The sequence below is a fragment of the Eufriesea mexicana genome, unplaced genomic scaffold (assembly GCF_001483705.2).
Source record: "Eufriesea mexicana isolate 0111107269 unplaced genomic scaffold, ASM148370v2 scaffold474474858, whole genome shotgun sequence".
NCBI classification, from domain to species: domain Eukaryota; kingdom Metazoa; phylum Arthropoda; class Insecta; order Hymenoptera; family Apidae; genus Eufriesea; species Eufriesea mexicana.
Genome location: NW_016907910.1, coordinates 214,591 through 240,159, shown reverse-complemented (window position 1 = coordinate 240,159; position 25,569 = coordinate 214,591). Strand labels below are relative to the sequence as shown.

The window sequence follows — 25,569 nt, the reverse complement described above, 5'->3', positions numbered from 1 at the left end:
CGTGTAGGAAAAAAGAAATCCTCTCCTAAATCGCTTCATTTGACCCAGGCGGTCCCGGGGTCTCCGATGTCCTCTCTATGAAACACTCTGGCCGTATATTCCCCAGGGTCGTCCTCGATAACCATGCTTGAGCGTAAGGCTAACGACGCGCGCGATCCCGCGTGGCAGGGGGTCGCAGGGGGTGTCGCAGGGAGTCGCGGCGGCAAGAAAACGGACGAATCGGTGGCGAGTCCGGCGTAATTCGATCGAAGGCCGTCCTTCGTCTATCGAGCGGGAAAATCAATTTGGCCGATCGGCAGCCGACCATTCATAGGAGATGGCGCCGCGGTGATGACCGTCATCGCCATTGTCGTTGCCGGCACTGTCGGCGTCAGCCGCGCCATCGCTGTCACCGTTGCCTCATCGAGCACACGGGGGGGCTATTGTCGTCGGCGCTATCCTCCTCGACGTCGTTGCGGTCGTATCGGCGGTCGACGTCCGCGTCCGACCGGCAACATCGACTCGCTCGTTCCCGGCTCCGTCCGCCAAGCTTCCACGAGCGTTATTCCTTTCGTCCTCGCCCGCTCGTTACGTCGCTCGTATTACGCCGAGAGATTGACGGTTCGCCATGGGGGGAACCGGCTACACAGCCGCGTTCGATAATTGGATCTTTCCATCGTCGTAACGCCGCTTCCGAAATGTAACGACCCGCGATTTACGGCCATCCTCGTGTTTTAACGATCGGCCGTTCGAGAGGCAAGAAGAACGGTTGCGGGGCTCCAGATGCGTTCGGATGGAAATTGTGGATGCTCGTATCGGGTAGAAGCGCTGACGTACGTCGGTAATAGGTAATAGGGAGGTTCGAGTTACAGTCTGTCCGGAATCAATTTGACCGGCTATGACAGGGTACCTCGTAGCATCGTTAGATCGCTCCGGGAATAGGAGTAATTCTCTCCTTTTTCCTTCAACCTCCACCCTCCGAGGCTGCCTTTTCTCGCTTCGGGGGTTTAATTCGATCCCGAAATCGCGCGGTGGAACGCCTGGCTAATTCGTACTGGCGCGCCGCGACTAGCAGCGAGATCTTACCGGGAATCCGAGCAGCGCGTAGCGGCAAAAAGTTTCTAGAAGCGAAGTCCAGAATCTGGCGGACGGCGCGGAAAAACGAGTTCGGGGATGGAGCGCGTGGGTGGGAAAAAAGGGCGTGGACAAAGAGGAAGAAACGAGCGAAGATAGGGGAAAAGAAAAATCACGGAAGATCGGCGCGAGAGCGGAGCGGAAAAAATAATCGAGAGGACGAGAGTTTCGGCTTCGACGAGACACCGAAGAGGCGAAACGGAGGAAGGACAAGGGTGGAACAGGGAAGGATTGCAATTGCGGCTGCGGTGCTCTGTGGAAACGCGATTCACGCTCGTCGGAACCGATCGATGCGCCGAGTCGACCGACAGCTGCGGCTGCAGCTGCAGCTGCAGCTGCAGGTGGGACCGAGGCAGCCAGCCTCGACGGAGGAGCGACAGCGCTCTGTTGCGGCTCTCTTCTCACGGATCGAAGCGACGGCGACGCATTAGCGCTCGTACAACGCTGCTTCCTGAGCGCTTCGCGATAATACCCTCGCGAGCCCGTGCATCGTGCGCTCCACCCACCGTTCATCCCGGCGCGCCGGTGTTCGTGCTCGCTCCACGGACACGCGCGCGGATACACTCGCCGAAAGGAAACCGTGGAACGCCGCGAATAATGGCCAATGGAACGGGACGCGCAGGAGAATTCGGATCCGCGCGTTGTGCTCCCGACTATGCCACGTTTATCGTTATCGTCGTCGTGGTCTCGCCGCGTTGCACACGCTCCACGATTCTTCCCGACGATCCCCCGGAGGATTTCCCCGACGACCAGTTACGCTTCATCGCGCTTTCCGGCGCGCGAGTCGTTGCTTCGAGCCACCGCGAAGGATCCTCGTCCCCGCTGTTCTCTTTCCATCGGTTTCCACGGCCAAAACGGCGAACAGAGTCCGGCGAATGGACGAGAAGCTTCGACGAGGATCGACGGGGTCGAACCGAGCGCGAGCAATGGCGGCCGTTCTATAAATTTTTGATTATCGCGCGTGACCGAGTTTCGCGCTCGACTCCTCGCGTCTCTGCCTCGCGAAGGTGAAAATACCCGGCGGTGGTTAATGGCGGAAAGGGCGGAGGATAAAGCGAGAGGAGGCTCGCGAGTCGCGACGCTCGCGTCGGATCGATCGACGTCGGGTGGTGGACGCGCGTTGACGCGTCGCGTGGATCGATCGATACGTCCTCGCGACGATCGAACGCCCTGCCGAACGGTTTTTTCCACCCGGACCCCGGCCGTTTGTCGGTGTTTACGGCTTATAAACGTTCCTCGATCGGCCGAGAGGGCTCTCGAGAGCGGTGCCGCGAGAGTCTCGTATCGGCACGTCCGCTGCGAAACGTGTAAATGACAGCTGTAACGAATGGCCTGATTAATTTGTTCCACGGACGATGATCGATCCTGGCTCAAGTTTTTCATCCCCCGCTGCCTGTTACCCCGCTGGGAACGCTTTTCCAGCGAACCGTCTGGCCACCGGAGAAACTCTGCGACGCTTTGGAATTTTACGATCGGTTTCAACGCGGTGGCCTTGCTGCACCGGCTTCGCTCGAGTTTCCACGGACCCTCTCGAACGCGGGAAGCTTGCCAACGAAGCTCGCCACCGCGATGGGCGCAGCTGCTCCGATACCCTGCACAGACTTCAAATTCCCCATGAAAAACCGTCGAATCGCGAGGACGTATCGACGTTCGTATTCTTCGAGGACCATCGTTCCTTATCCCGATCCCGATCCCGATCCCGATCCACGGCCGGTGATTTCGATTCTTTCCTAGCGTCCTCGGTTCGACTCTGCTCCACGGTTCTCCGAAATTGTCGGTATTCAAAACGGCCAATAACTGCCGCGAGTACGGCGTTTTTATTAGCCTCGGGATTGCCGATCGGCCTACATACATATATGTATGGCGCGTGCTCGGTCGACGTGCGTTTTTACGTTCCGCAGCGGAGTTCGCAGCGACTGGTCCGTTCCAAGAGCGCGAAATTTATTTTATTCGCGACCCCCGTAGCCGCGTCTCGCCACCCCGCTGGACGAGGAACAGGCGATTCCTGACCATGGAAAATTTATCGCCTCGGGAACGCTCGCCCCTTCCTCCGTTTCACGCTGCGCGATTCTTTCCCGGATTATTTCGGGGGAAAGCGAGACGAAAAGTGGAGCGGCGAAAAGGAGGAAAGCCGTTGGTTATTTTCCGATAGAGCAGGCTAATTTTACGACGCCCGATCCGTAGACCCGCTTAATCCGCGACGCCGCGCGTTTCCCATGACCCGCGCGTAGCCTCGCGCTCCCGGCGATGTAATCCTATTAGGGTGCCCTGGAAACGCTTATGTTTCCCGAGCAAACAATTAACGCGCGTGTAAACCTTCTTCCTGCTCCGTCGATGGGACGAGCACGCGAAAAATTCGCGTCCGTCCACTCGCGCAGGATCTTCGCCGAGCGCTCGTGATTCACGAACCAGCTCGCCTGTTAAGAAGCCGCCGCCTTTTTTCCGTCGCGTTCGCCATTCTTTCCTGTCTTTCCTCTCGTAATCGCGAGGAAACATCGTCCCTGTCCACGGCGTTCATCTTACGTCCAGATAAATCGATTTTTCTCGCCGAAGCGGACCCTTGGCGAGCGTCAAAGACGTCCAGGAGCGGGCACGTGACTACGGAGAAGCACGTCGAGGGTTCGTGATAAATTCTCGTTGTTACAAGCACGAGTCGTCCATGACCAGCGCTCGTTACGAGCTTCTCGGCGCGGCTGGCGAAGAAACGTGAACCGTTTCGAATTAATCGGAAGCATGGTAGCCTTTTCTCGCGTTTTCTCGCGCTTTTCGTTTACGCGATGATATCCTTACGTGGATATCGCGCGTGGAGGCAAAGCTTTGCTCGAAATCGTCGTGAAAGCTGGAGTGCGATACGTCTCGTCGCGTCATGGAGGATCGAGTCACGCGAACTTTGTATATTATTCGCGTGGCAGTGCTCGGTCATCGTGCACTTGTGTTCTTGCCCTAGACGCTCGCGTTTCCGCGCAACAATTGCTCGGCAATTTCGTCCCGCGTCGTTGCCTCTGCTTTATTCAATTGCCGCTCGAAATTACCCAAACGTCACTCACGGAACCAGCGCTCGGGCTTGTCGGGAGGAGAAAAAAAGCGAGAGGGGAGTCTCGGCGACGGTGGCCCAGGGACGAGTCTCGGGGTCCACGCGTGAGAGAGTCGGTCGGCAATCTCGAGGATCGCGAGGAATTCGGTCGCGTCGATTGCCGAGATGACGGGGAAAAACGACGCCGTGAAATTCGTTGGGAGCCGCGGGCGAAGTTTGCTCGCATCGTCGAAAGGGACACGATTCCGCGAGCTGTTTACAACGAATAACCACCCCTCGGCCGGGCGGGTGACGCGACGCTGCGCGCCGTCAGCGGGAACGAAAAAGTACGTCCGGCGTAATCTCTCCGGTTGAAGCGGAAGAAGAAGGCGAAGAAGAACGAGCGTGCCCGGAGGACGAGCGGCGTCGATCCGGGAAATATATTCGACTGTTTTGAAGCCGTTAACGTACCTGCTTACTTTTATGCAGCCCCCCTTGGGCTCGCCTCTTTCTTGTTTTCGCCGCTTATTGGCCAAGTTTTCAGACGGGAGTGTCGTATCGAGGGCGCCTCGGAGTTTACCGAGTTCCTCGTCGTTTGCAAAGTAAATCGTGCGCGTTTCACAGACCCTCCACCCACTTCCACCCCCTATCCATCCTTTCTTTCCCCGTTTCCACCCTTTTCTTTCTACCCCCTCGCGCGCCATTCTTCCATCGCGGCAAGCTTCTCCGTCGATTTCTCGCGTCGTTTCCTTCCCCTCTGCTCTCCGCCCCCGAAATCGGTCGCTCGATTACGTCTCGCGAACGTCGGAAACGCGCCACCCTGCAGGAGCGTCGTCGAAACACGCTTGGAAGACGCTCGAGAGCGTCCCCTCGATGCATCCACGATCGTCGTCGTCGGCAGCGTCGTCGGCTGCGGATTCAATTTCGCTCGGCCAGCCGAGGCCGAACTGGCTGGCCTGTCGGTTCGAAAATTATGCTTCCCGCATGGCCGCTCTATCTTCAACCCCATTGTGGTCCGTTCCGTTACGCTCCGGACAATCCCGCGCGAGAACGATCGCGCACTCGATGCCTCTCGATGCATCCAGAACTCGCTTCGAAGCCGAAGCCGGCGAGGACGAAGCAGGAAGTACCATTTGCGAGGGTACCGTCCCTCGGCGAGAGCGGAATCGGGGTAAATTCGAACGCGCGTGGAGCGATCGATGGTTGCAGGGAAAGAGACGACGGCCAGTTGGGCAAAAGTGTAAGGAATCGGACAGAGTCGGTCGACGAGTGCTATTAATTATATTTCGCCCCAGTTTGTCGCGGGCCGAGCCACCCCTCGGATCAGCTCCGATTCCGCTCACGTTCCCCACATCGTTTACACCGCGTTCTCGTGACACAGCCACGAACACACCGACGCGCGGACACCGTCCGCGAAGTATGGCCCAATTTCATTCGCGTGTTCGGACTCGAATTACCTTCCGACTCCCGACGGAATACCAGTTAATAACGACTTCGGCGGACGGACGAGGCGGTTGGAGAACGGTGGCTGGCAAGGGGTGAGATCTCGTGAATCGGTCTGACCCCGAACGACGAGCGAGTAGACGAGTCGGGGGGGAGAAAGAGAGAGGTAGAGCACGGTTGAAACCTATTATTCCTAGGCAGTTCGACGGAACACACTAGCTGCCGCGGAGAAGAAGAGTGGAGAAAGGCGGAGAAAGAAGGAGAAAGAAGAGGGCAGGGGCAACCGCCACGGTGGGTCGGCGCTAATTTTACATCGCTTAAAATTTATAGACAGGATGTTAAGGCGCTTATTAAGGCAGAGCCCGAGCACCCTCTAAGATTCCGTAAGTTCAGCTCCGCGAAGCTCCGTCGTAATAGCGCCGGGGTCTCGAGGACCACTGCCACAAATTAGCGCTTTCTTCGTCCTCGTTCGCCTTTTTCCGCCGCGCGAGACACCAACGTCGTTGCTTAAGACTTTTATCCGGTGATCGAAACCGCGGTAAGTTTTCTAATAAGAGACGGAACTTTTCCGCAGCTTCGCCGACGCAACCGACAGGGGTGAACTCTCGTTGAACCTTTATTCGTTTTTTCGACCGGTTGCCGATGCTTCTCTGTCGGGTCGTAAGGGACGGGAGCACAGAGTGCGCGAGGGGCGGAAGAATTCACGGGTCGTTGCCTGTTTGGAAATCGCGGCTGTCAGTGTCGCGTGGAATTTCAGCGACGCGTGGAAAAATTCCGGCGTCGAGCCGCGACAGCGACCGGGCGAAAAACAAGGAAAAAGGGAGGAAAAGCCCGGCCCGATTTTATTCGATTCCCCGCCGCCGCGATTATCGGACTGTCGCGCGCGTGAACGCGCCGGACACGGGTCGAAATTCGATTTCTAGTCCACCATTCAAACGCAGAAACGAACTAAGTTCGACGGTTATCCGATTGCTAGCTGCGAACGAGGTACGCTGCTGCCAGTGGCTCCGACTGCTTTGACTTAACGAGACGGATCGGCCGAGTGTGACTGGCAAATAAGATGGACGCTTAAAAGAGACGACGCGAGACGCGAGTGCGGACCTCGCGCGGTATTTAACGAGATTACACCGTGGTTCTCCGTTGGATCGCATAGCCTCGAAATCAATGGCGATTCCACGGCTGGCACGGCTAGGTAGACCAGCCTTCGATCGGAATCCGAGGATACGCCGGCCGGATCGATGCCTCGGGATCCACGGCGGAGGCAAAGGGGATGGACTTCGGCCCACTTCGCGAAGAGGCCAATGCTTGTTATCGATGAACGAGATTAGGACAATAGACTGGTTTCCCCGTTAATAGATCAATGACAAGCCGACCGTACATTAGCGTGCATTCCGAAGATTTATCAAACCGCCATTATCAACGGACCGTTCGAGTCGTTGGATCGCAACGTAGCGTTTCACCGGTGGCGAAATCTTTCGCGAAAATACCCGGAGCATCGACTCGCTGCGAGCCGGAGGGCCACCATGGGGATGATCGAATCCGGCCGAGCGAAAAGAATTGCCAGTCCGGGACTGCACGGGCAGGGGTGCGACGGGGCGAATCGGACCGGTCGGAACGATTAGATCTGTCGCGGCGAACCAATTTAAATGGTTACGGAACAGCGTGCGCAATTAGCGGCCGCCGCTTAAATCCGGGCTACGTTATACGATCGTGAGATAGGCGTTCGATTTATCTTGGGAGGGGTGCGCGGCAGCTTTCGTCCCCGATTATTTACCGATCGGTATATCCCGGCCATTTTTAATTAGCTCTTAATTACCGGGCGCATAAATACGTGGCGCGAATCCGTTAATGCCCGCGCGGAGAGCCGCGGTTAATGAAACGTAAAATTCGGATAGTAAATTTCACGGGTTGGCTGCGGGGTGGCTATGGGGCGGTGGTGGTGGTGGCGGCGGATGGGGTGGCGAGCGCGGCGCGAAGCGGAAGGACGGTAAAGCGGGGCTGGGAAGTAGCAACAGAGGCATCGCGATGCGACACGGATGCAACTCTCACGCATTAATTTCGCCGCGAGCGATAAGACACGCGTTGCCTGTTCGCGGAGTATAATTAAACCGCGATTCCCGTTAAAGCGCGCGCGGCCGATCGCCACGAGAAAGTTGCACCGTGTACGCTCCGGGCTGGAGCGATAGGGGCGCGGAGATCGAAGAGCTTTGCGAAACGATCCGCACGCGGTAATCTAGGTATTCAGAGGGCGATATCGATTTACAGCGTCGCGTCAATCGTGAGTTACATCGTCGAACGAGTGACGAGCGCGCGTCTGCGTTACAGCCGCTCGACGCCGGCCTGGACGCGCCTATTAATTCAATTTCTGTCCCGATATCGCGATACAACGGACGGTATTCACGGAATTTACGCGATCCCCTCTTCGTCCCGTCGACCCGTGTTCCTATTAAAACAAATACCCTCGCCTGCACGATTCGACGAAAACGCGATTACGGCCTCGACACCGAGTCTATCATTCCCCATCGTTCTCGAATAAATAACCGCCTCCTACGTTTATACCCCTCGTCTATCCGCAAACGATTCCAGGCAAACGACGTTTACGATCCTGCCTCCAAACGCGGGTAAACGCAACGCGCGAATCTACCGATCCTCTCCGATCTACCGCGTTTCGACGTTCCTGTTTCGTTCCTGTATCGCGGACCGGAAGAAACTCGCCGTATCCGGTTCCATCCACAGCCATTGAGTCCTCGAACGCGACGATAGTCTCGCTTCTGACCGCTAATTCCAAGCACCCTGACGAGAACCGCGTCCATCTCGCTCGAGAGAGCAACGCGATACCATTGAACCCGATCCTGGAATACTAATTAGCGATATGTGTCAATCCACGAAAACCGTATTGACCGGTGAACGATAGCGGTCGGTGGGCAGCGTATGATTAGCCGAAACCGATTCTAAACCCGTCAACGGTTCGATGACGTTCGACGATAGCCCGCGACCTTCCGGCCGGAACGGGCCTTTGAGCGTATCAACGGGATGACGCCGGGTATTGAATCGGCGCCAGCCTGGCGTTCGCGTCCGTCCGAACACAGCTCGACGCTCGCGCGCTGTACGCCTCGCGAGCTAGCTTCGTGACAGCGGTGGCAGCGCGAGCGTGCGAGACCCACGGGATAGATACGGAAGTTGGCTGGTCCGCTGGTCGCATTATCCCGGTAATATCTGATGCGGGATAGACAAAGCTGCGAAAGGGATGGACGTCGCGGTGTGCCGGCGTAAACGGTGGTTATTCGGTGAATGGCAAAATCGTATGCGGGTGGAGAATCAGCGCGGTCCTTTCGGCTGTCTCGCTTCGACGAGCCGGATATCGATACGCGCGCACGCGAATCGCGGCGCAAAGGACGCATCCTGCGGGCGAGATAGAGGCGCAGGCCGGGGGGGGAAAGGAGCGAGAAAAACGGGCAAGGCCCGAATTGATAGGGTGGCTGCGCGGTGGAAGGGGTTGATAGAGAGAGCAGCGAAAGGGTGGAAAGAGAAGCGAATAGGCGAATGGACGGAATGGACGCGGGCAGAGCTGCGTGCACGGCGACCGCAGAGGGGTCGAAAGACAGAGACAGCGGAAGGGATTAGAGGCAGGATAAAGAGGCGTGCGTGTATATAGTGGCCGGCGGGCAGGTCGCAGAGGCGGATAAGCGACAGTATCGAGGGAGGATGGCAGAGATGCGCGAATTGTAATGGAATCAGGGACACGAAGAGGGACGAAGCGGAAGGTGGACAGGAAGATGGAGAGACCAGTCCGGTGCGTGTATGGCCAGCGTCGAACGTAGGGTGGAGAACGACGTGGTCGGGGAATTTGGTTTCGGGAAACAGCGTTCGCCCGGCTTCGCCGTACGTGTATCATTTCTGCAACTTTACGCGGGTGTGCTGGAAATTACGAGTTACGAAAGAGCGTTATTTCGAGAGCGGAGGAGTGGCTCGGTTCTACCCTCGAAATTCGGAGCGGAATTTGCCGGACCGGGTAAGGTTATTAACCAATAACCCGGGACCGGGTATCGGGGACTCGGCCGGTGTCGCTGGTGTTTCTGGGCGGAAATCGTGAGGCTGGTTACGTAAAAAAGGGGAGCACTCACAGGGAGGGAATATAAGGAAAAAGAAGTAGTCCGCCGAGGAGAGTAAAGAAGCCGTAACACGGGACCCGGAACTGTCCCTTGGAGGACCGGTCAGAGGGACGGAGGAAAAATATGCGGAGAAAATCAAAGGAGGGCGGAAGAGCCCTCGATCTAGCAGTGGTCGGAGCGTTCGCCTGTGACGAAGTGGAGGCTCGAGCCTCGAGTCTCGGGACAGCAGCCGGTTCCAAGTGCCTCTCTTTTCCAGCAGATGCTGCTGGCCAGCCTCGGTGACTAGGCCGGTGGAATATATCGGACGGCCATAGGTAACGCGTGATAGGTAACGCCCGGGCTCCGATGTTTCATCGGAAGACGGTGGATGCACGAAAGATACATGCGCGACAGGACGATTTAGGGGACAAAAGGGAATTATAATCGTATTTTAAGCCGGTGAATCACCGGAAGACGCCGATTGTGTGTCCAGCGGCGGCTATTCCGCAAACTGATTGTTCGTACTGATTGCGCTGTAGGACGGAAAGCCGCATGCAGTATGGGGCTTTGTATTATCAGACATTGCCGTCTGACAAGCGGCTACGTACGATGCACAAACGTTCGGTTGGCATACAAACGACAGCCTGTGCCCCATAGCCGCAGGATCGTGCACGGATTTCGGGATTTCTCCTCTCCCTCTCGCTCTCTGTCCCTCTGCCTCGTCGTCCTTCTGCCCTCTGTCTATCCGGGCAGGAGGGGCGAGGCTGTAGGGGGCGCGTTCGCGAAATTGACCGTGCTATCGCGACTTCGGGTTTCGGCAATACCCGGGGCCGACTTCGAATTTCAAAGATCCCTCGGAGATCGAGCATGGACCGGTGTGCCGCGATCGAACCAACGGCCTCGTTATATTCCGCCCAGCGGCGGCCTGCTGAAAATTTATGAAGGGCGCAACGGGCTCGCGAAACAAACGGTATCGATCCGCGAGTTATTTACCATCGCTAACCTGCTACCGTATAACTCTGGCCAAGCGTTGCAAGAGTTTCAAGCGCGTCCGCGTTGATCCCGAGGACCGGCTCGCCAAGATTTCACGCACCAAGGTACGCGAGATAGACGTAAACGAGGTAGGTACGCGACTCGACCACGCCAAACACTCGGGGTATCAGCTTCTCCGCTGATTTCTAGCGCAAATGGCGAGGTCTTTGAAGAGACTGCCACGGCTGCTCGCTCTCGGTATCACGGCAAACGCAGGGGAATACGTGTGCAGAGAGGGAGAGAACGAGACGAGAGCGTTACTTGATTCAGCTATTACTCGGTTGGCTGACTCGGAGGAAGAGTCCGGCGGAGTGCGGACGAGATAACAGGATGTGTTCATTGGATAAATTGTTACTGATATCTGGCGGCGGTATTATCGTCGCCGCGGCTTGGTCAACCGGTTGACGAGTATCGAGAAAGGTATTAAGCCTTCTATCGGCCGGTCGGATTCGCTATCGAACAGAAGTAATCAATTTTTCCGTCGGTGTTGACCGACTCGATACCGTTATGGCGCAGCCGGTGGCTTTTCAATCGGTTGCCGGGAAAAGGAGTCGTCGGCTCGCGGATACCGTATCGAGAGGGACGCGTCAATTTTCGCGTACGATAAAGCTGCAATTATTTTTCCGCGACGCGAGCCCGGAATCGATTCGTTTCGCGTAATTGTAAACCGCGAACCAGGGATTTTCCGTTGACAAATGGTGGTCGGAGCGAGAACGATTCCCGCGAACGAAACTCTCTTCATAAATCCCTAACCGTAGCCCGCGAAAGCTGTTTGTACAGGATAGATGGAAGAGGAGGCGGGCGAGGCTCGAGAAAATTTCCCTCCGCGGAATTTTGAAGGATTTCGAGAAATATTATGAGAGGATCCGTCGGCGAGAGAGTCGAACATCGTATGCGTAGCTCGATTCCCCGGGGTGCCGTCGGATAGCTCTCGAAAACTTTGCTGCGCGCCTGGGATTCGGGTCGAGCACACACTCCGAACTTCCTTTATCTTCGGCTGTTCCGCGTGTGCGTTCCACCCTCTCATTTTCTAGATTTATATTTATGTATCCACCTTTTCTCTACTCTCCACATGCGCCCGCTATTTTTTCCAGCTACGCAATCCGATGATATCGGCACCCGCGCGACACCGAACAGGGAATACGTATCGGATCGTATTATTCGTCGCTGCTCCATCTTCCACAGCCGCCGTATATAACGACCGACTTTCGATAAACGCTGCTACCACCCTCTCCTTCCTCCGACAGGGTTGCTCGACGTCGCGAACGTTTACGTTTTCAACTTTCTCCGGCTACCCCCGCTCTCTCGCGTCTCTTCGAGTTTCGCATTCAAACGGTCCCACGGATTTTCTTCCATTCCCTTTTCCAGATTTTCCAGACGTTTCTCGTATCGTCGTCGGAGGAGAAGGAGGGGTCATCAATGCAGATTATTCAATGACGGACTCGTTCTCCACTCGTTCTCCACTCGTTCTCCGGCTCGTTCTCCTCCCCGGCGAGTCCGTTCCTCTCAATAGCCGAGCAGAAATTCGCGGAACAAAGTCATCGACGATTCATGAATTCTGTAGTTAAGCACCATTGTCTAAACTCGACGCTGCACGGCTGCTCCATTCGCCGGTTATTTGTCTCGTTTAGCCAATTCGCAAACACGTTCCTTTGCCTTTTCTTCGGCTACTAGTCCGTAGGGCAACTCGGTTGTGCGTGTGCACGCGACCAAGCGAGAGGTAGCTGCAAACCTTTCATGCCTCCGCGAGTAGCCAGCCACGGTCCTTTCGCCGTTTGCCGACTAATTAATTCATGGAGTTGGTTTACCTTGACGAGCCTCGAGCGTGGCAAGACGTCGGAGAGATAACTTCGAAGCGGCTCGTGTCTTGTCGCTTTTAAGGTCTCCAAACCTACTCTCTCCTCCTCCCTTCTCTGCCTCTGTCAAGAGGCCTGTGTACGCTTTTGCTACCCCTCTGCCTTTCCGTTGCCCCTTTTGCTCGCTCCCTCTCTCTCTCTCTCTCACTCTCTCGCTCTCTCTTCTTCCTCTCCGAGTTTCGTATCTGTCTTGCCTCGGTGTACATTACAGTGCTGGCTACAAGAGGAACACAACTCGGGTTGCTTGCGTCTACATCGGTCCCAGATTAAACCAAGTTTCAACTCGATAAATTTTCCAACTTAACGGATCAAACTATCCCGCGTGTACGCTGTGACGATCTCTGAGAAGACAGAGAGAACTTCACTCCGCTTGGCGAGTTTACTTTAATACGACCGTCTCTGGACCTCCCTTCCGAGACACCTTTTTCCTCCAAGTTTCGCGAAACCGAGGCGTTATTTTTTACTTCTCGTAAACTTCTATCATGCCGAGTCGGGAACTCCTCTCTAAAGGACCTCGTAATTTTCGTCGAACTCCATTTTTTCCAAGTTCATCCACGTCCCCGTCGGAGGAGAAAATTCTCCCAAGGCACGTTAATCCACGGATTATCTCGGACATAATTTCGTTTATCGTTCTTCAACGTCTTCGTTGACCTCGGAATTAAGCGGAAACTATTCCGGGTTGAAGTTTGTATCGACCTTGAAGCGAACCCCGGGCCACCTCTACCCCATTTGTCCACAACTTGGGCTTTTTGGACGTTGACCACTATCCATCATCGACGTTCGAGTCCCCAACTCGAAGAGGGACTTTCCTCGAACCGAACTCCAAAGTTGACCTTCGGGTCACACCTCCGACACCTCCGACACCTTTGGACACCTTCCCCGTTTGTCGCCCTTCCCGACGACCGTCAAAGTAACCGAATAATTAGTCGCGACAACTATCCAACGTTCGCCTGCAAGTCGAGGATCCTTTCGTTTGCGAAAATGCCTGTCATTCCCCGATCCTGACACGTTTCGAGTATCCGGTTCGCAGGGTACACGTATTTCGCACGTTCTTCGCTTACACGGCGTGGTAATGCGATGTACCCCGGCGTTCTCTAAGAGACAACCGCACCTACCGAGGTCGACACCCGGAGGAACATCGGGGAGTTTCCACTGACGGAAATTTTCCGTTCGATCGAGTTGCGGGTAAATTCGTAGCCACGTCGCGGTTGGTATATTTTCCGCGACGCTGTGCAAAGTTTTCGCACGCGAGAAATACAATTGATTCACCGACGGGCACTGGAGGGAACGGCATTTAACCCGGCCGTCAGCACCTAGTTTCGCTCCACTATCCAGCTGTACCGCGCACGACGACGAAACACCGTCCGAAGTTGCTCCGTCGACTACGGTATTTCCGCCACGGGTGAAACTCCCCCGGGCACCGTGGGACACCCTGTCGTGTTCCATTCTAAAGATTCTATGCACCTCCGTCGGCCGAGGTAGCGGGAAACGCGTCAAACTATGCCGGGACTCGAAAGTTCCCGCCTTTCACTGCAGGGATCGCGATTGTCCAGCCTGGGCTATTCGGATCCGCCTCTCGTCTTCTGCTCAACTTCTAAATTAGCGCGCAAGGTTTTCCCAGCGATTCTGCGTCGCGATAAACGATAGCCGGGACTGAATACGCGCCGGTACAATGGCCGCCGGGGCGAGAGGTGCCGAACAATCGTTGACGCCGCGGGAAAGATCGGGCGAAAGATCGTGGACGCGGCATAACGAGCAGAGTCGCGAAACGCTCTGCCCTTCGAGGCAAGCAGATCCTGCGCGATAAAATATTTACTCGAGTCACGGTGGTGGAAGCGTGGCTGACGCCGGTCCCCGCCAAACGAATCGATGCCTCGACCCTAGAAATCACTTTCCCCGCCGGGGATCACCCAAGGAGAAGGAGATTCTTCGACTTTTCTATCAACAAGAGTTCTTCCTTCGCCAGACTTCTTCGAGTTTTCGAGTACAGGCTGGCACAGACGGAGAGGAAGCGAGAGAGAAAGAGAGAGATTCGTGGAGTGGACTGGCGATTTAATCGAGCCGCCATTGTGCCAACGAACCAACATCCTCGCCATCGCGGGTAGCGTATCGCCGCGGTGACATTGACGTATACGCGAATCACAGCGGAACGGCATTATGGAGAATTACAGTGCAAAATCTCTTTGAAAGCAACACCATTGCCCGCCTATCGATACGCAAATATTTCACTCGACCGGCACCAATTATTCCCATTGAGGTAAACCGTGCTTGGGCCGCTTTAATCGCGGCCATTCATACAAATTGAAAGATAACCGTAGCCGTCAAACGCAGTTGCGGACTGTTACAGTCCAAGTCACCGGTTTCACCGTATTAAAAATTAACCGAAACACGTGACAAATGGATATGCATCGAGCTATTAGGCAAACCGAGGGAAAACCCGTGATTACGAATAGGATCGAACGGATTGTTCCGCCACAGTGCGTTCCGAATCGAAACTCGAGGAATTTCGGGGCACCTAGTTACTCTCGCGTCGGGGAATCCTTCGCGAGATTCGTAATCGGCGCGCCCTCTGGGTGGAATTAATTCGACAAGAATACGAAAAGGATTAGCGTCGTTGCGAGTAAGCCGCCGCTAACAATGCAACGCCGCTTCCCATCTCGACCCGCCTATATACTCCATTCGCAACGAAGTTTCGAGACTTCGTTGCGCAATATGGCTGGGAACAGAGCGATGTTGCGCGCAACAAGTGGAGAACAAAGTTTCATTCAAACCGTACATTCAGCCGTTCCGTACGTATATTATGGCATTAAAGAAACGATCGAGCAGAGCAGATGTTACGGATCCGTTACGTGTCCCAACGGTGCACGCACCTTCCGCGAGCCACGAGATGGCGCCGGCGGCCGCCATTTCGCGCTCCAGTCGCCGACGACTCGCGAAATTAAAACGCTGCAATAGCAACGAGCTTTGAACGAACGCCGCGACGAAGTGGCCAAAGTAAATCGTAGTAATCGAGCATCGGTCTGTAAGTTGTTGGCGAAACGCGACTCCGTGCGCGATAATTGCCGACCGTGGCGGTAACTTCGCGGGGCTTTCGCGGTATATTAATCTACGGTCTCGAAGAACAGATGGACATTCGCGTGGGCGAAACGAACCACGGCTAGTTCGGTTAATGAAATTTCGCCATTGAGCGTGTACCCGGCAAAGGAGAAGGAAGAAGCCATCGTAATAAATTTGCGAACCGATTGGCGGAGTGGAATCAGACTGGCGGATTGGAAATTCGAGCTGGATGCTATTTAACCGCCGACATATTGCGGCAGCTTTGGAAAGCTGCCATTCTAAACGAGCACGACGTGAGATTTTGAACAATCGGAGCGGCAGGAACGAGGGAGGCGAGAGAACGAGCGGGAAAATAGCTGGCGTTCTTCAGGCGGGTTCTCACGCGCGCGGAACGGCGCGGCGCGCAGCGCTCGGGTAACTCGGTTTTCCAGCGACGTGGTATCTGATAACACAGACGTAAACCTGAGATAACACCCTTACATACCCGCCAGCCGCGCTAGTGCTTTAAGTTCGAGCGTTGCAGAGGAGTATGTTCATCGCGTACCGCAGATAAAGTTGAGCGCCGCCACGGGTGCGCGGGCAGAGCACCGTCGACGTGATGCCGCCTCTCCGAAAATGGCGATACCTTTGTTCCTGCGAGACAGATAAGTCCGAATTTGCATGTTCGCCACGGACGGTAGCGATTAGGAAATTTCGTGTTTCGGATTCAGCCACCGTCCTTTTCACCCGGCAGACGTTGCAGCAGACCATCGTTTATCTCGTTCAACTAAACTCTTCCGCCCCGGTGGGCCATTGTGCCATCAACCCTGCCAACAGGTGTACGATATTCAGCTATCCAAACCTGGCGATTCAACCGGGTTGCACGCAGGCAACGAAAACGTCGCGTACGGAAGACGAAACGGTGGAATCGGACCAAAGGGCGTCGACGTCCACGACGACGTTGCTTGCCCGGTCTCGACTGTTGCGTCTTGAGGGTGGACGCAACCGGGACACTTCCGTATGCAAATGCGAAGGCGTACAATCAAAGCACCGGCGAGACGATACATATTCAAGCGGTCGGCACGGGTAAACACCGGTCCAAACGGACCGACCACGGTTTACCTCGGCTAGCTGGTGCTGCTGCAGCTGTACGCACGCACACACCAGCGTGCTCCTCGCGTCGTTCCGTATGCGGCGAGGAACGCGTCGTGTGTAGCGTCGCGACGGCGGGGTGCGGTTAGGGGTGGAGGCGCGGTGGAACGCTGCGTGGTACAGGCTGTATACACGAGCAGGACACAACGGAATCTAGTTGGGGTCTATGGCGGATATACGGCGCGTACACGGCCGACAGGCCGAAGCCCATCAATTTCCCATTCAATTCGCAGCCTCGCCTCTCGCCTTGCGAATACTACCACCGACGCGACTCCTGCGAACCCCGAGATCCCTTGCGCGTTCCGCGCGAGGACCCTGGAGCTGGTGCTCTCTCCCGCACGTAGCTCGGGACGTCGATTTCAGCCGTTCCCGAGTCGTTCGTTCCGTCCGGTCACGTAGGTTAATGCGAATTAAATATCGCCGCGACGAGGGTGATACTTCCTGCCTACAATCGCCTCGCTCCCGATCCTCCGGATCGCGTTCTCGCGCGAGGAAGCAAGAGCAACGTCGAACGAGTCCCGCCGTTTTTATATTCAGCCAACGTTATATTCCGCGAGAATCTCTCGAAGCGTGCTTCATATTCCGGACCGAAGGTGTTGTTTGAATTTTAAACCCACGAAGCTCGGGCAATCTTGAGGGTAGCTCGATTGTTCCGACTTCGTATAAAGCGAGAGAGAGAGAGAGAGTGAGCGAGTGAGAGAGGGTGGAAGGGAGAGAAGGTAGACAGGCGGCGTGCCATTTGTTACGGTAACTTTCGACGTCTATTTTTCGATGGAGCTAATCGATCAAACGTCGGGCAAACACTTGCGTTTCATTTCGCAGCTATGGATACTCACACGCGACTGGTCGTATGCAAATGAACCGCGGGTGAAAATAGATCGCCGCGGATAGTAGTTTCGCGTGAGCGGCCCTACCAAAAACTAATTCGATATTCCAGCTGCACCCGGACGATCGTGTTAGAAGTCGAGCGAGATGTTGTTTATCCGTGACTGCATTTGGCAAAATCAATCAGTCGGTCGGTAATTCGATCAATTTCCAACGCATTATCTTGTTTGGTAAAGTATCGCGGAAATTTGATAACATTCGCGAACGTTCCGCAAGCGCGCGTATTTTTCAGCGTTCCCATTTTACATCATGGCGCCCGAATTCGGGGAGAGCGCGTCGACGTCGAGGTCGCCGGTAATTTTAGACGGGACGCGATCGAAACGACGGAAAATTATCGGGGAAACGAATATCGCGACGTCAACCGAGTTATTCTTGAGATTGGCAAGTTTATCGAGATTTCCAATCTGTACAAAGCGTCCCGTCGCATTGAGACGAAGATGCGTAAATTCGAGGACTATCCCTGTCATATCGATGAAAGACGCGTCGCGATCTACCGTTTCAGCAACTAGATAAGCAACTAGACGAGCAATAGATTAGCAACTAGATTTAGATAATTCGTAATTATTTCATTCTCGTTGCTACACCCCGATTATGCTGTTTCGTTCGAACCCTTATTAACCCTTTGTACTCGGGAGGCGCCCTTCAGTCGCCATTCGATAAAATTTCGAAGCTCGATATTAATTAATATATCAAATTTAAAATAACGTAACAGATATGGAATGCGAGATATCGGAATTAAATAATCCCACGTGTCAATTATTATACGATTTCTTATTTACTGCTCCAAAAATATCGTCAGCTTTGTAGCAGAAAATTTTTCATCTCGTACCCTTCTTTAGCCGAAAAATCGTCGAGCGCTAAGGGTTAAATGAGAAGAGATCAGACGAGGCTGACGTTCTCTTACAAACGTAAACTAGTTAATCGAGATTTTCACGAAAGTTTATTTCGAGATCTTGGGAAATTTTAATCTTTTCATAGGGGGTTAGTTCGGATGGTATTTTAGGAGGTCCAGGTGTCCGCGAGTCGTGGGACGCTGGTCGTAAAGGAATAAACCGTTGTCCCTTAAGGGTGAACGTGGAAAATAGGAATACGAGGTTCGGGTCTTTGGATGGAGATAAAAATTCGGAAGGGTGGGAGTTAAATGTCTGTCTGTCTATGAAAGATTTGCAAGTCTTTATCGAGGATTAGATCGGGCGATGGTTGGGGTGGCGAATAGGGCCCGCGAGATTGGAAACGAGCGTAGGGAATGAACATATGCATCGTCACGTAGGATCGCGATAATCGTTGGTTATCGCTGACCGATCGTAACGATCTTTCCGTCACTCGTTATTTCATCTTCGCGAACCGACGCAGCTGTTTCATTCGGTTTACGAGCTTCCTTCGTGCTCGTAATTGTCATCGTTATCTTCGTTACGTCCGCTGGCCGTTCGTTAGCCACCGACGTCGTATCTTAAACGCTCGCAGTTCCTATTCCCATCGAGGATTCTCCTCCGGCCAATAAATGACGTGCTCGATATTGACCTTCCCCCGGAACCGCCATTGATTCCTCTGTCTTCCCACCCCCGTTCGCGAGAGAAGAAAACTCCCCTGGATATTCGCCGACATCTGCTCCGACGCGTTTTGGCTCCGAATAGCCCTGCCAGAGTCAGACGCGTTTTACGATCGCGGTCGCATCGACCGCGTTTATTTCGTCTCGCGAACGCTCGAGAAGTACCCGCGATGAAACGTTTATCGGCCGAGGAAGATAGATTCCGCGGATCGTGACTCGTTGGAGGGGAATCGTGCGACGGACCAACTCGGCGAATAACGAGCTCGCGCGAAACAAACGGTGCTCGTCTCGCGTCGTCGCTCAAAGACGTCGTCGCGGAGGAAAGGCAGGATGTAAATATTTACAGGAATCTAACGAAGTTCGCGTTGATGGCGAACCTCGAAAGAGCCGGGGAGAGAATCGGCGGCGCGTTTGTCACAGGGCCAATTAGCGCGGCTCTTGCTCCGGCTCGCGGGTCTCGTTTCGCGTCAATTTCATCGAGACAATAAGCAAATTAATTCTCTTGGATCGCACTTTGATTTCGTTAGCGTTTTCACCGGAGCGACAGCTCGCGATGCTTGGCCGCGTAATTTCGCGTCAGCGGCGTCGTTATGAAAACCCTCAATTGCACTCGGAGTCGCACTTCACCACCGCCCGTTACTACCCCTCTCCTGGCCCTCTAGTCGGATCCTGTGTGGGTTCACGCGCGCGTTCGGTGTCACCCTGTGTACGTGTGCAATGCGATGCACACCGCTCTCTCCCCCCCTCTCTCTCGACCCCTCTCGTCCTCTCACGCTCTCTCTGATGTAGCGCGTCGAGGGAGTTTCGCGCGTCGATGCGCCGCAACGGCACAGATGCTTGCTTTAACGTCGGCCATGTAACCACGGCGTCGCACCTCCGGCGTCGCGACGACAATTAAGCGACGCACGACCCTCCTTTGAACTCGGTGTCAATTTCGTCGCCGAATCAACTGATTCTATTTACCGTCGAGTAATTACCGCCATTGGCGTATCCGGCGTGCCGAGCCGCCTGTGAAACGGCCAATAATTCCCGTTCGACGCTTAATTAACGTGTCACGGATACTCTTTGCCTTCTCTATTTTTTCCTCCCCGACTCCTCTTCCTCCCTTCTCCCCTCCTCCCTTTTCCCCCCGTGCCCTGCTTCTTTTTTCCTCCCTTTTTATCAGCTCCCGTCCCCCGGTTTCACGAATAAAGCCAGCCGTCGATGCTCGAAACCTTGATTTACCTACCACCTTTCTAAGCTCGCGCAGCCAATTATTTTTTAATCTCTCCTCCAACGACAGGCGTCATCCCCGACGCGGAACAGGCGTCCGTTAATTACCCCGTGGATCCCGTGACATTATTATCCGGGCGCCACATAATCAGCAAGCTACTCCACAGCGCGGGACAATCGGGTGGACATCTTTCTTTTCTCCAGGCAAAGAACTCCCGGCGACTAATCAATTTCCCATTCATCGTCTGCCCCAGCTGATGGATGACTCGCGATCGGGCCAAGGTGCCACGGCCGCCGGGGGGGTTTTAATAAATCAACATCCATCGCTCCTCTCGAAATCGGTCATCAGTCTTCCGTGCCAAGGGGTTGCGAAGGGGACACGGAAGACATCGGTAGGCGTAAAATTCCGTTGTCCTGCCACCGCGAACACCGGGGCTCGATGTCGTTCGTTCGTTCGTTCGTTCGTTCGTTCGTTCGTTCGTTCGTGTCCGACCGATCGATCCGTCGAAGGGACAACGTACCTGGCCGGCTTATCGAGCCGACCAGGCCGTTTCTTTTGCGTGTACCCGCGGCCAGAGATCTCGCGACAACGGAAAGCGGAATAGTGCCCGACACGTTACGACCGAGGCAACGCGCTTCGAAACTCTGCATTCGTTGCCCCCTGCAATCAGCCCGTTCCCGGACCGAGTCACGACACTCGCCGGCACGCTTCGATACTCGCGAGCTTCTCCGTTCCTCTGCCTCCGGTTAGGGGTTGTAACGCGATTCGAGAGCAGGCCGATGCATCGGTACGGAGAATCGTTCGCTCGTGGTTGAAACGAGAACAACTATTTATCCGCGTATCTCGTACCCCCGGCGGACGAGATATTTCGTATTCGCGTAAACGTAGCGCGGTTTCGCGGTAATTCGAGGAAAGAATTCGGAACGTCGAAACTATTCGAGCGAATCTGTTTCCCGTTGCAAAATAGAACGCGAGGGCGCGTTTCTTGGAGCAGTTGGCCGCGTGGAATTTTATAATACTGCCTCCGTGACTATCTCGCGTGCGCCTTATTAATCACAGCCACCCATGCGAGGCGAAAGCTGGAGAACCCGTGTACGAACCACGTATCGGCGCCAAACACCCTGTAGAAACGCGAAAATAAATAGGGCTCGTTGTTTGCCTTCGTTCGCCGTTCCCCGGCAAGAAGGTGCTTCTCGCCGGAAAGCAGCGCCGTATCGAGCAACCTTCTACCCCCTCGAGGATGCACCCCCCGACGGATGTACTCTTACGGTCTCGGATAATGGATAACCGCGTTGCAGGGAACGTACGGTACGTAGAGCGGCTTATCGCAAGCTCGCAGAGGGATGCCCAGCGGCGGCTTATCGACTCGCCGGTTTGACAAGCTTCCGCGTCCTTTCCGAAGCGGCCCCGAATAGCCGGAAGATGACGAGCGTCGATGGAAAGTGCCGCGAGACTTTCGGGGGGATGCTTTCCCACGAGAATTTGTCTTCTAGCCTGGTCGCGATAAAGGAAAGCGTCTCGCAGTCAACGAACTCTGCAGTCCGATCTTTAGATCGTCGCGCGTAGCGCAACCGCGCTGGGATCGATAGCTTTCTCGCGTTGTACACGAAATTCCCCGTACGACTCGCCGGCCCTGTGTGTAGCTTTTCCGATAGCAACCGGCGCAAAGCACGGCAGCTAGTTTTCCGATGGATCTGGGACAATCGCAGGAATTTCCCGACGTGTACCGATTTTCCAGCACGGATCAGCGATTCCTTCGACCTTTATTTCCGGCGAATCGCAAGCGTCGCGTCCTCGCCACCCCCGGCTGGCCTTTTCGGGATTTCGGACACTGCCGCGCGCCGGCTGCTTAAGTCAGGAGAGACTTCATTGCTTGCGAGATTTGCGGAGCGGCAGCGCTTTGCTCGCGGATTACGCAAATTCGACAGCCGTCCCTGGATTCGGGGTCAGCGTCCACTGTGCTCGTTGCGGGAGAGCGAGAGAGAGAGAGAGAGAGTGAGAGAATGAGAGGGGGCGAAGGAGGGAAACGGAAGTTCCCCGGGACGATTGCGTTACGTTCCGTCGGAGACAAGATGAAATTCGAAACCCCGTGGCCGGGTGTACGCTCGGGATTTTAGAATTTCGAATGTTAGGATTTTCAGCGGTCGAGGCCGGGATTCGCGACACGTAGCAACCGGAGCGACAAGGAGAAAGTTCCGGCCATTGTACGGAGGCGTCTCATAAATCTTGGATGACGAAATATACGAAGCGTGGGTGGAGTTCGAATTCCCCGCGAGTCTTCTTTCAACGAAACTTTCTCTCCGCCAAAGGTGTCCGCCATCTCGAAGACGCGGTGTCTTCGAGGAAATCGACTTGGGAGAGTGCCTTTGCGGTTAAACGACTGGCCGCGTTGCAACGAGTACCGCGACGCGATGGCCGGACAAAGGATGAAAGCTCCGGGTAAGAAGCGACGAAAGGATTTTTAGATAAACTCGACCCCCTAGCTGATCACTCGTGTGCAGTGTTAAAACGAGATCGAGGCTGGCCTTTCCTACACCAGACCCCATTAGCGGCGGAAAAAGAGAGATACAGAGAGAAAGAGAGAGAGAGAGACAGACAGACAGACAGAGAGAGACAGAGAGAGAGAGAGACAGGGGGCAAACAGCAAAGTGGATTATTGGGACTGCACGTGGCTGTACTTACAGATTGTAGTGTACGTCCGCCATGTTCGGTCGATAGCGAAGCGCCTGGACGAACGCCTCCTCCGCCTCCGCGACGCGTCCCTGAGCGCTCAGCACGCTGCCCAAATTACCATAAGCTGCAACAATCACAACGGAACAGTCGTTACAAGCGGACTACGAAGCGTGGTCGAACCGAAAAAAACCTACAGCGGTTGCATCGGACGCGTGAACCGAGGGATCGGAGAAAAGGGACAGACGTCGTTTATTTCTCGCGATGTTATCGCCAAATTTCTCCACGCGAGATGCCGAATTTATCTTTGCGGAGCACAATCGTGCAAGACGAGTACACACGGGGAGAAGGATATATCTCTTACCGATAGATCTTCGAACGTAGCGCACGACTTCTTCTCGAGAAGCAATAAGACGCGATGCGAGCACGCTCGAGACTCTTCTGCCTCCCCATCCGCTCCTCTCGTCTTTTTTTTCGCCGATTTCTTTTTCGGTTCTTGGTATTTACGAGCAATAAACTCGCGTGCACACGCGATCGCTTCGCCGGCGTTGGCCGGATAGCGCGAATATCGTGGCAGAGCGCGCACCGAGCTATCGCGAGAGCTCGCTTCCGGTTTTTATCCTCGGCCAACAATATCGCCGATAAAACATTTCCCAGGCCCCTCCGTCGCCGATTCGGCCCGATGGCTACTCGAGCGGAGAGTAATAAATGAATCCGCGCTCGTAAAATTGGCCTGCAAACGCGTCACGGACCGATCCGCTCCTCGGCGTAGCTCGCGTTTCCTTCCGGCACGAGGAATCACGCGTCACTGTGCTTCGCTGCCTCGCCAACAGTCGCCAAGAACTTGCCCCGAGTCCTAGACTTTTCGGCTCGAGTTGGAAATTTTCGAGGACTTTGAAATTTTTATGGCCAATCATTGCGCGCCGCTCTCGTCGATGGCCCCGCGGTGTCCAAGTTTTAATAGAAAAGGGAGGTAAACCGAGCTTTCGGCTACGAGAACTTTCGCCTAGATAGAGATTACGAATAACGAGACAAGCAGATTACGCGACATCGCCTTAAATAAGATTTTATTTTTACACGGCAGTTGAGAAAACGCTGCGAGCCCGCCTCTGACCCTGCCCACAGAGGTCCCTCTGCGATTATTTAAAAACCCCTTGTACTTTAACGCTGCAAATTGTTTTTCATTAGTACTTTAAATACTACCTCGCCGTGTGGTTTCAGGATGAATTTAATCCGATTACGAGCTCTGTCCGCGCACAAATGTAAACAGGGAATAATTTTAATTAGCAAACGGTCTTCCTCTCCCCGGCTTCTTTAAACGTCCGCACAGGTTTCGAGAGACTTTGTCGCTAATCGTCTGCCGGTGAACGCGAATGACCGAACCTTCGTCCTCTTCCAGCATTCCGGGCGAAAACCAATAACACGCGTCTCGTAACGTTTCATCTCCGACGAGACAATCTTTGCAAACACAGCCAATGATACGCGTAACTCCGTCTCCTACGGAATTTCCGGTAACCGCGAGATATTGCATACTCCGAACTCCGGTAGCTCTTACGAGTCGGACAAGAGCAACTCGCAGGAACTGGCAGAGACTTTTGCGCGATACCTCGAGCAGCTCTCTATCCCGCGTTATCGCGGTGTCAGCGTGTGTCGAAGTGCAACGGCGACGAGTGTATAGCCTGAGCCGACATCGGATCTGCACCGGCATTTGTTTCAATTTTTCTCTGTTTCAGTGGCGTTAGGAACGCGACACTTCCTACAAATATACGTAGGAATTTTCTTTTCGCCGGCTGTCTTCCACAACGGGCCCTTTTAAAGCCCGTCCAGAGGACAAGCGCTTCCCCGAAGGAGGAGAAACTCCCTCCACGCCAAGATCGAGGGTAGAGGAGACTCCTCCCTCCGAGTTAGCCTCGCATGGTCTGACCCCGACCTCCTACGGCCCATCTGGCAGCAAGATACTAACGGGTCCTCTAGACCATCGCATCCCAATAAACTCTAGAAATATCCTACATATATATTCTTTTAGTTCAAACCAACAGAATTAATTTCTTCCCCTTTTTCTCTTTCCCGTACATCCTACAGCGTGGATCACGGGAACCAAGCAGTCTTCGAGACTACTTAAAAACGACGGAATCTTGATCTCTCGTATCGCGATGGTTTTCATCGTTTGAAGTACGAAGTCGAGGAAGAATTTCAAAACGAGCCACGTATTTAACCGCGACACGTGCGACCGGTTGTCGTTAACGACGTGCAAGTCGGTGGGAAAATTGGGAGAAACGGGGAAAATGGTCCGTGTTCCACATTTTAGTCAGCCCCGAGCGTGCAGCGGGCAGCGCGAGGGTGGTTCGATCTAGTTAGCCGTTTCTTTTCAATTGCAGCGCGGCGAATGGGGAAATGGAGCGCGCGCGGGCCAGCGAATTAGAGAGCACGTTGCAGTGACTGTGCGATGTAAATGAAGCGAATGATAGATTGAACGTCATAGGACGAACAAAAGGAACGCGCCTCTTTAGAACGCC

General features: G+C 54.6%; 1 protein-coding gene across 1 annotated transcript in view; it reads right to left on the bottom strand.

The window, feature by feature from the left end:
• The window catches only part of Tmtc2 (Transmembrane O-mannosyltransferase targeting cadherins 2), a 168,681-nt gene that overhangs the window by 56,598 nt on the left and 86,514 nt on the right, over positions 1-25,569 (bottom strand). The window contains exon 5 of the mRNA XM_017912123.1: positions 23,066-23,180. Within this exon, the coding sequence (XP_017767612.1) occupies positions 23,066-23,180 (115 nt within the window). The remainder of the gene's footprint in view (positions 1-23,065; positions 23,181-25,569) is intronic.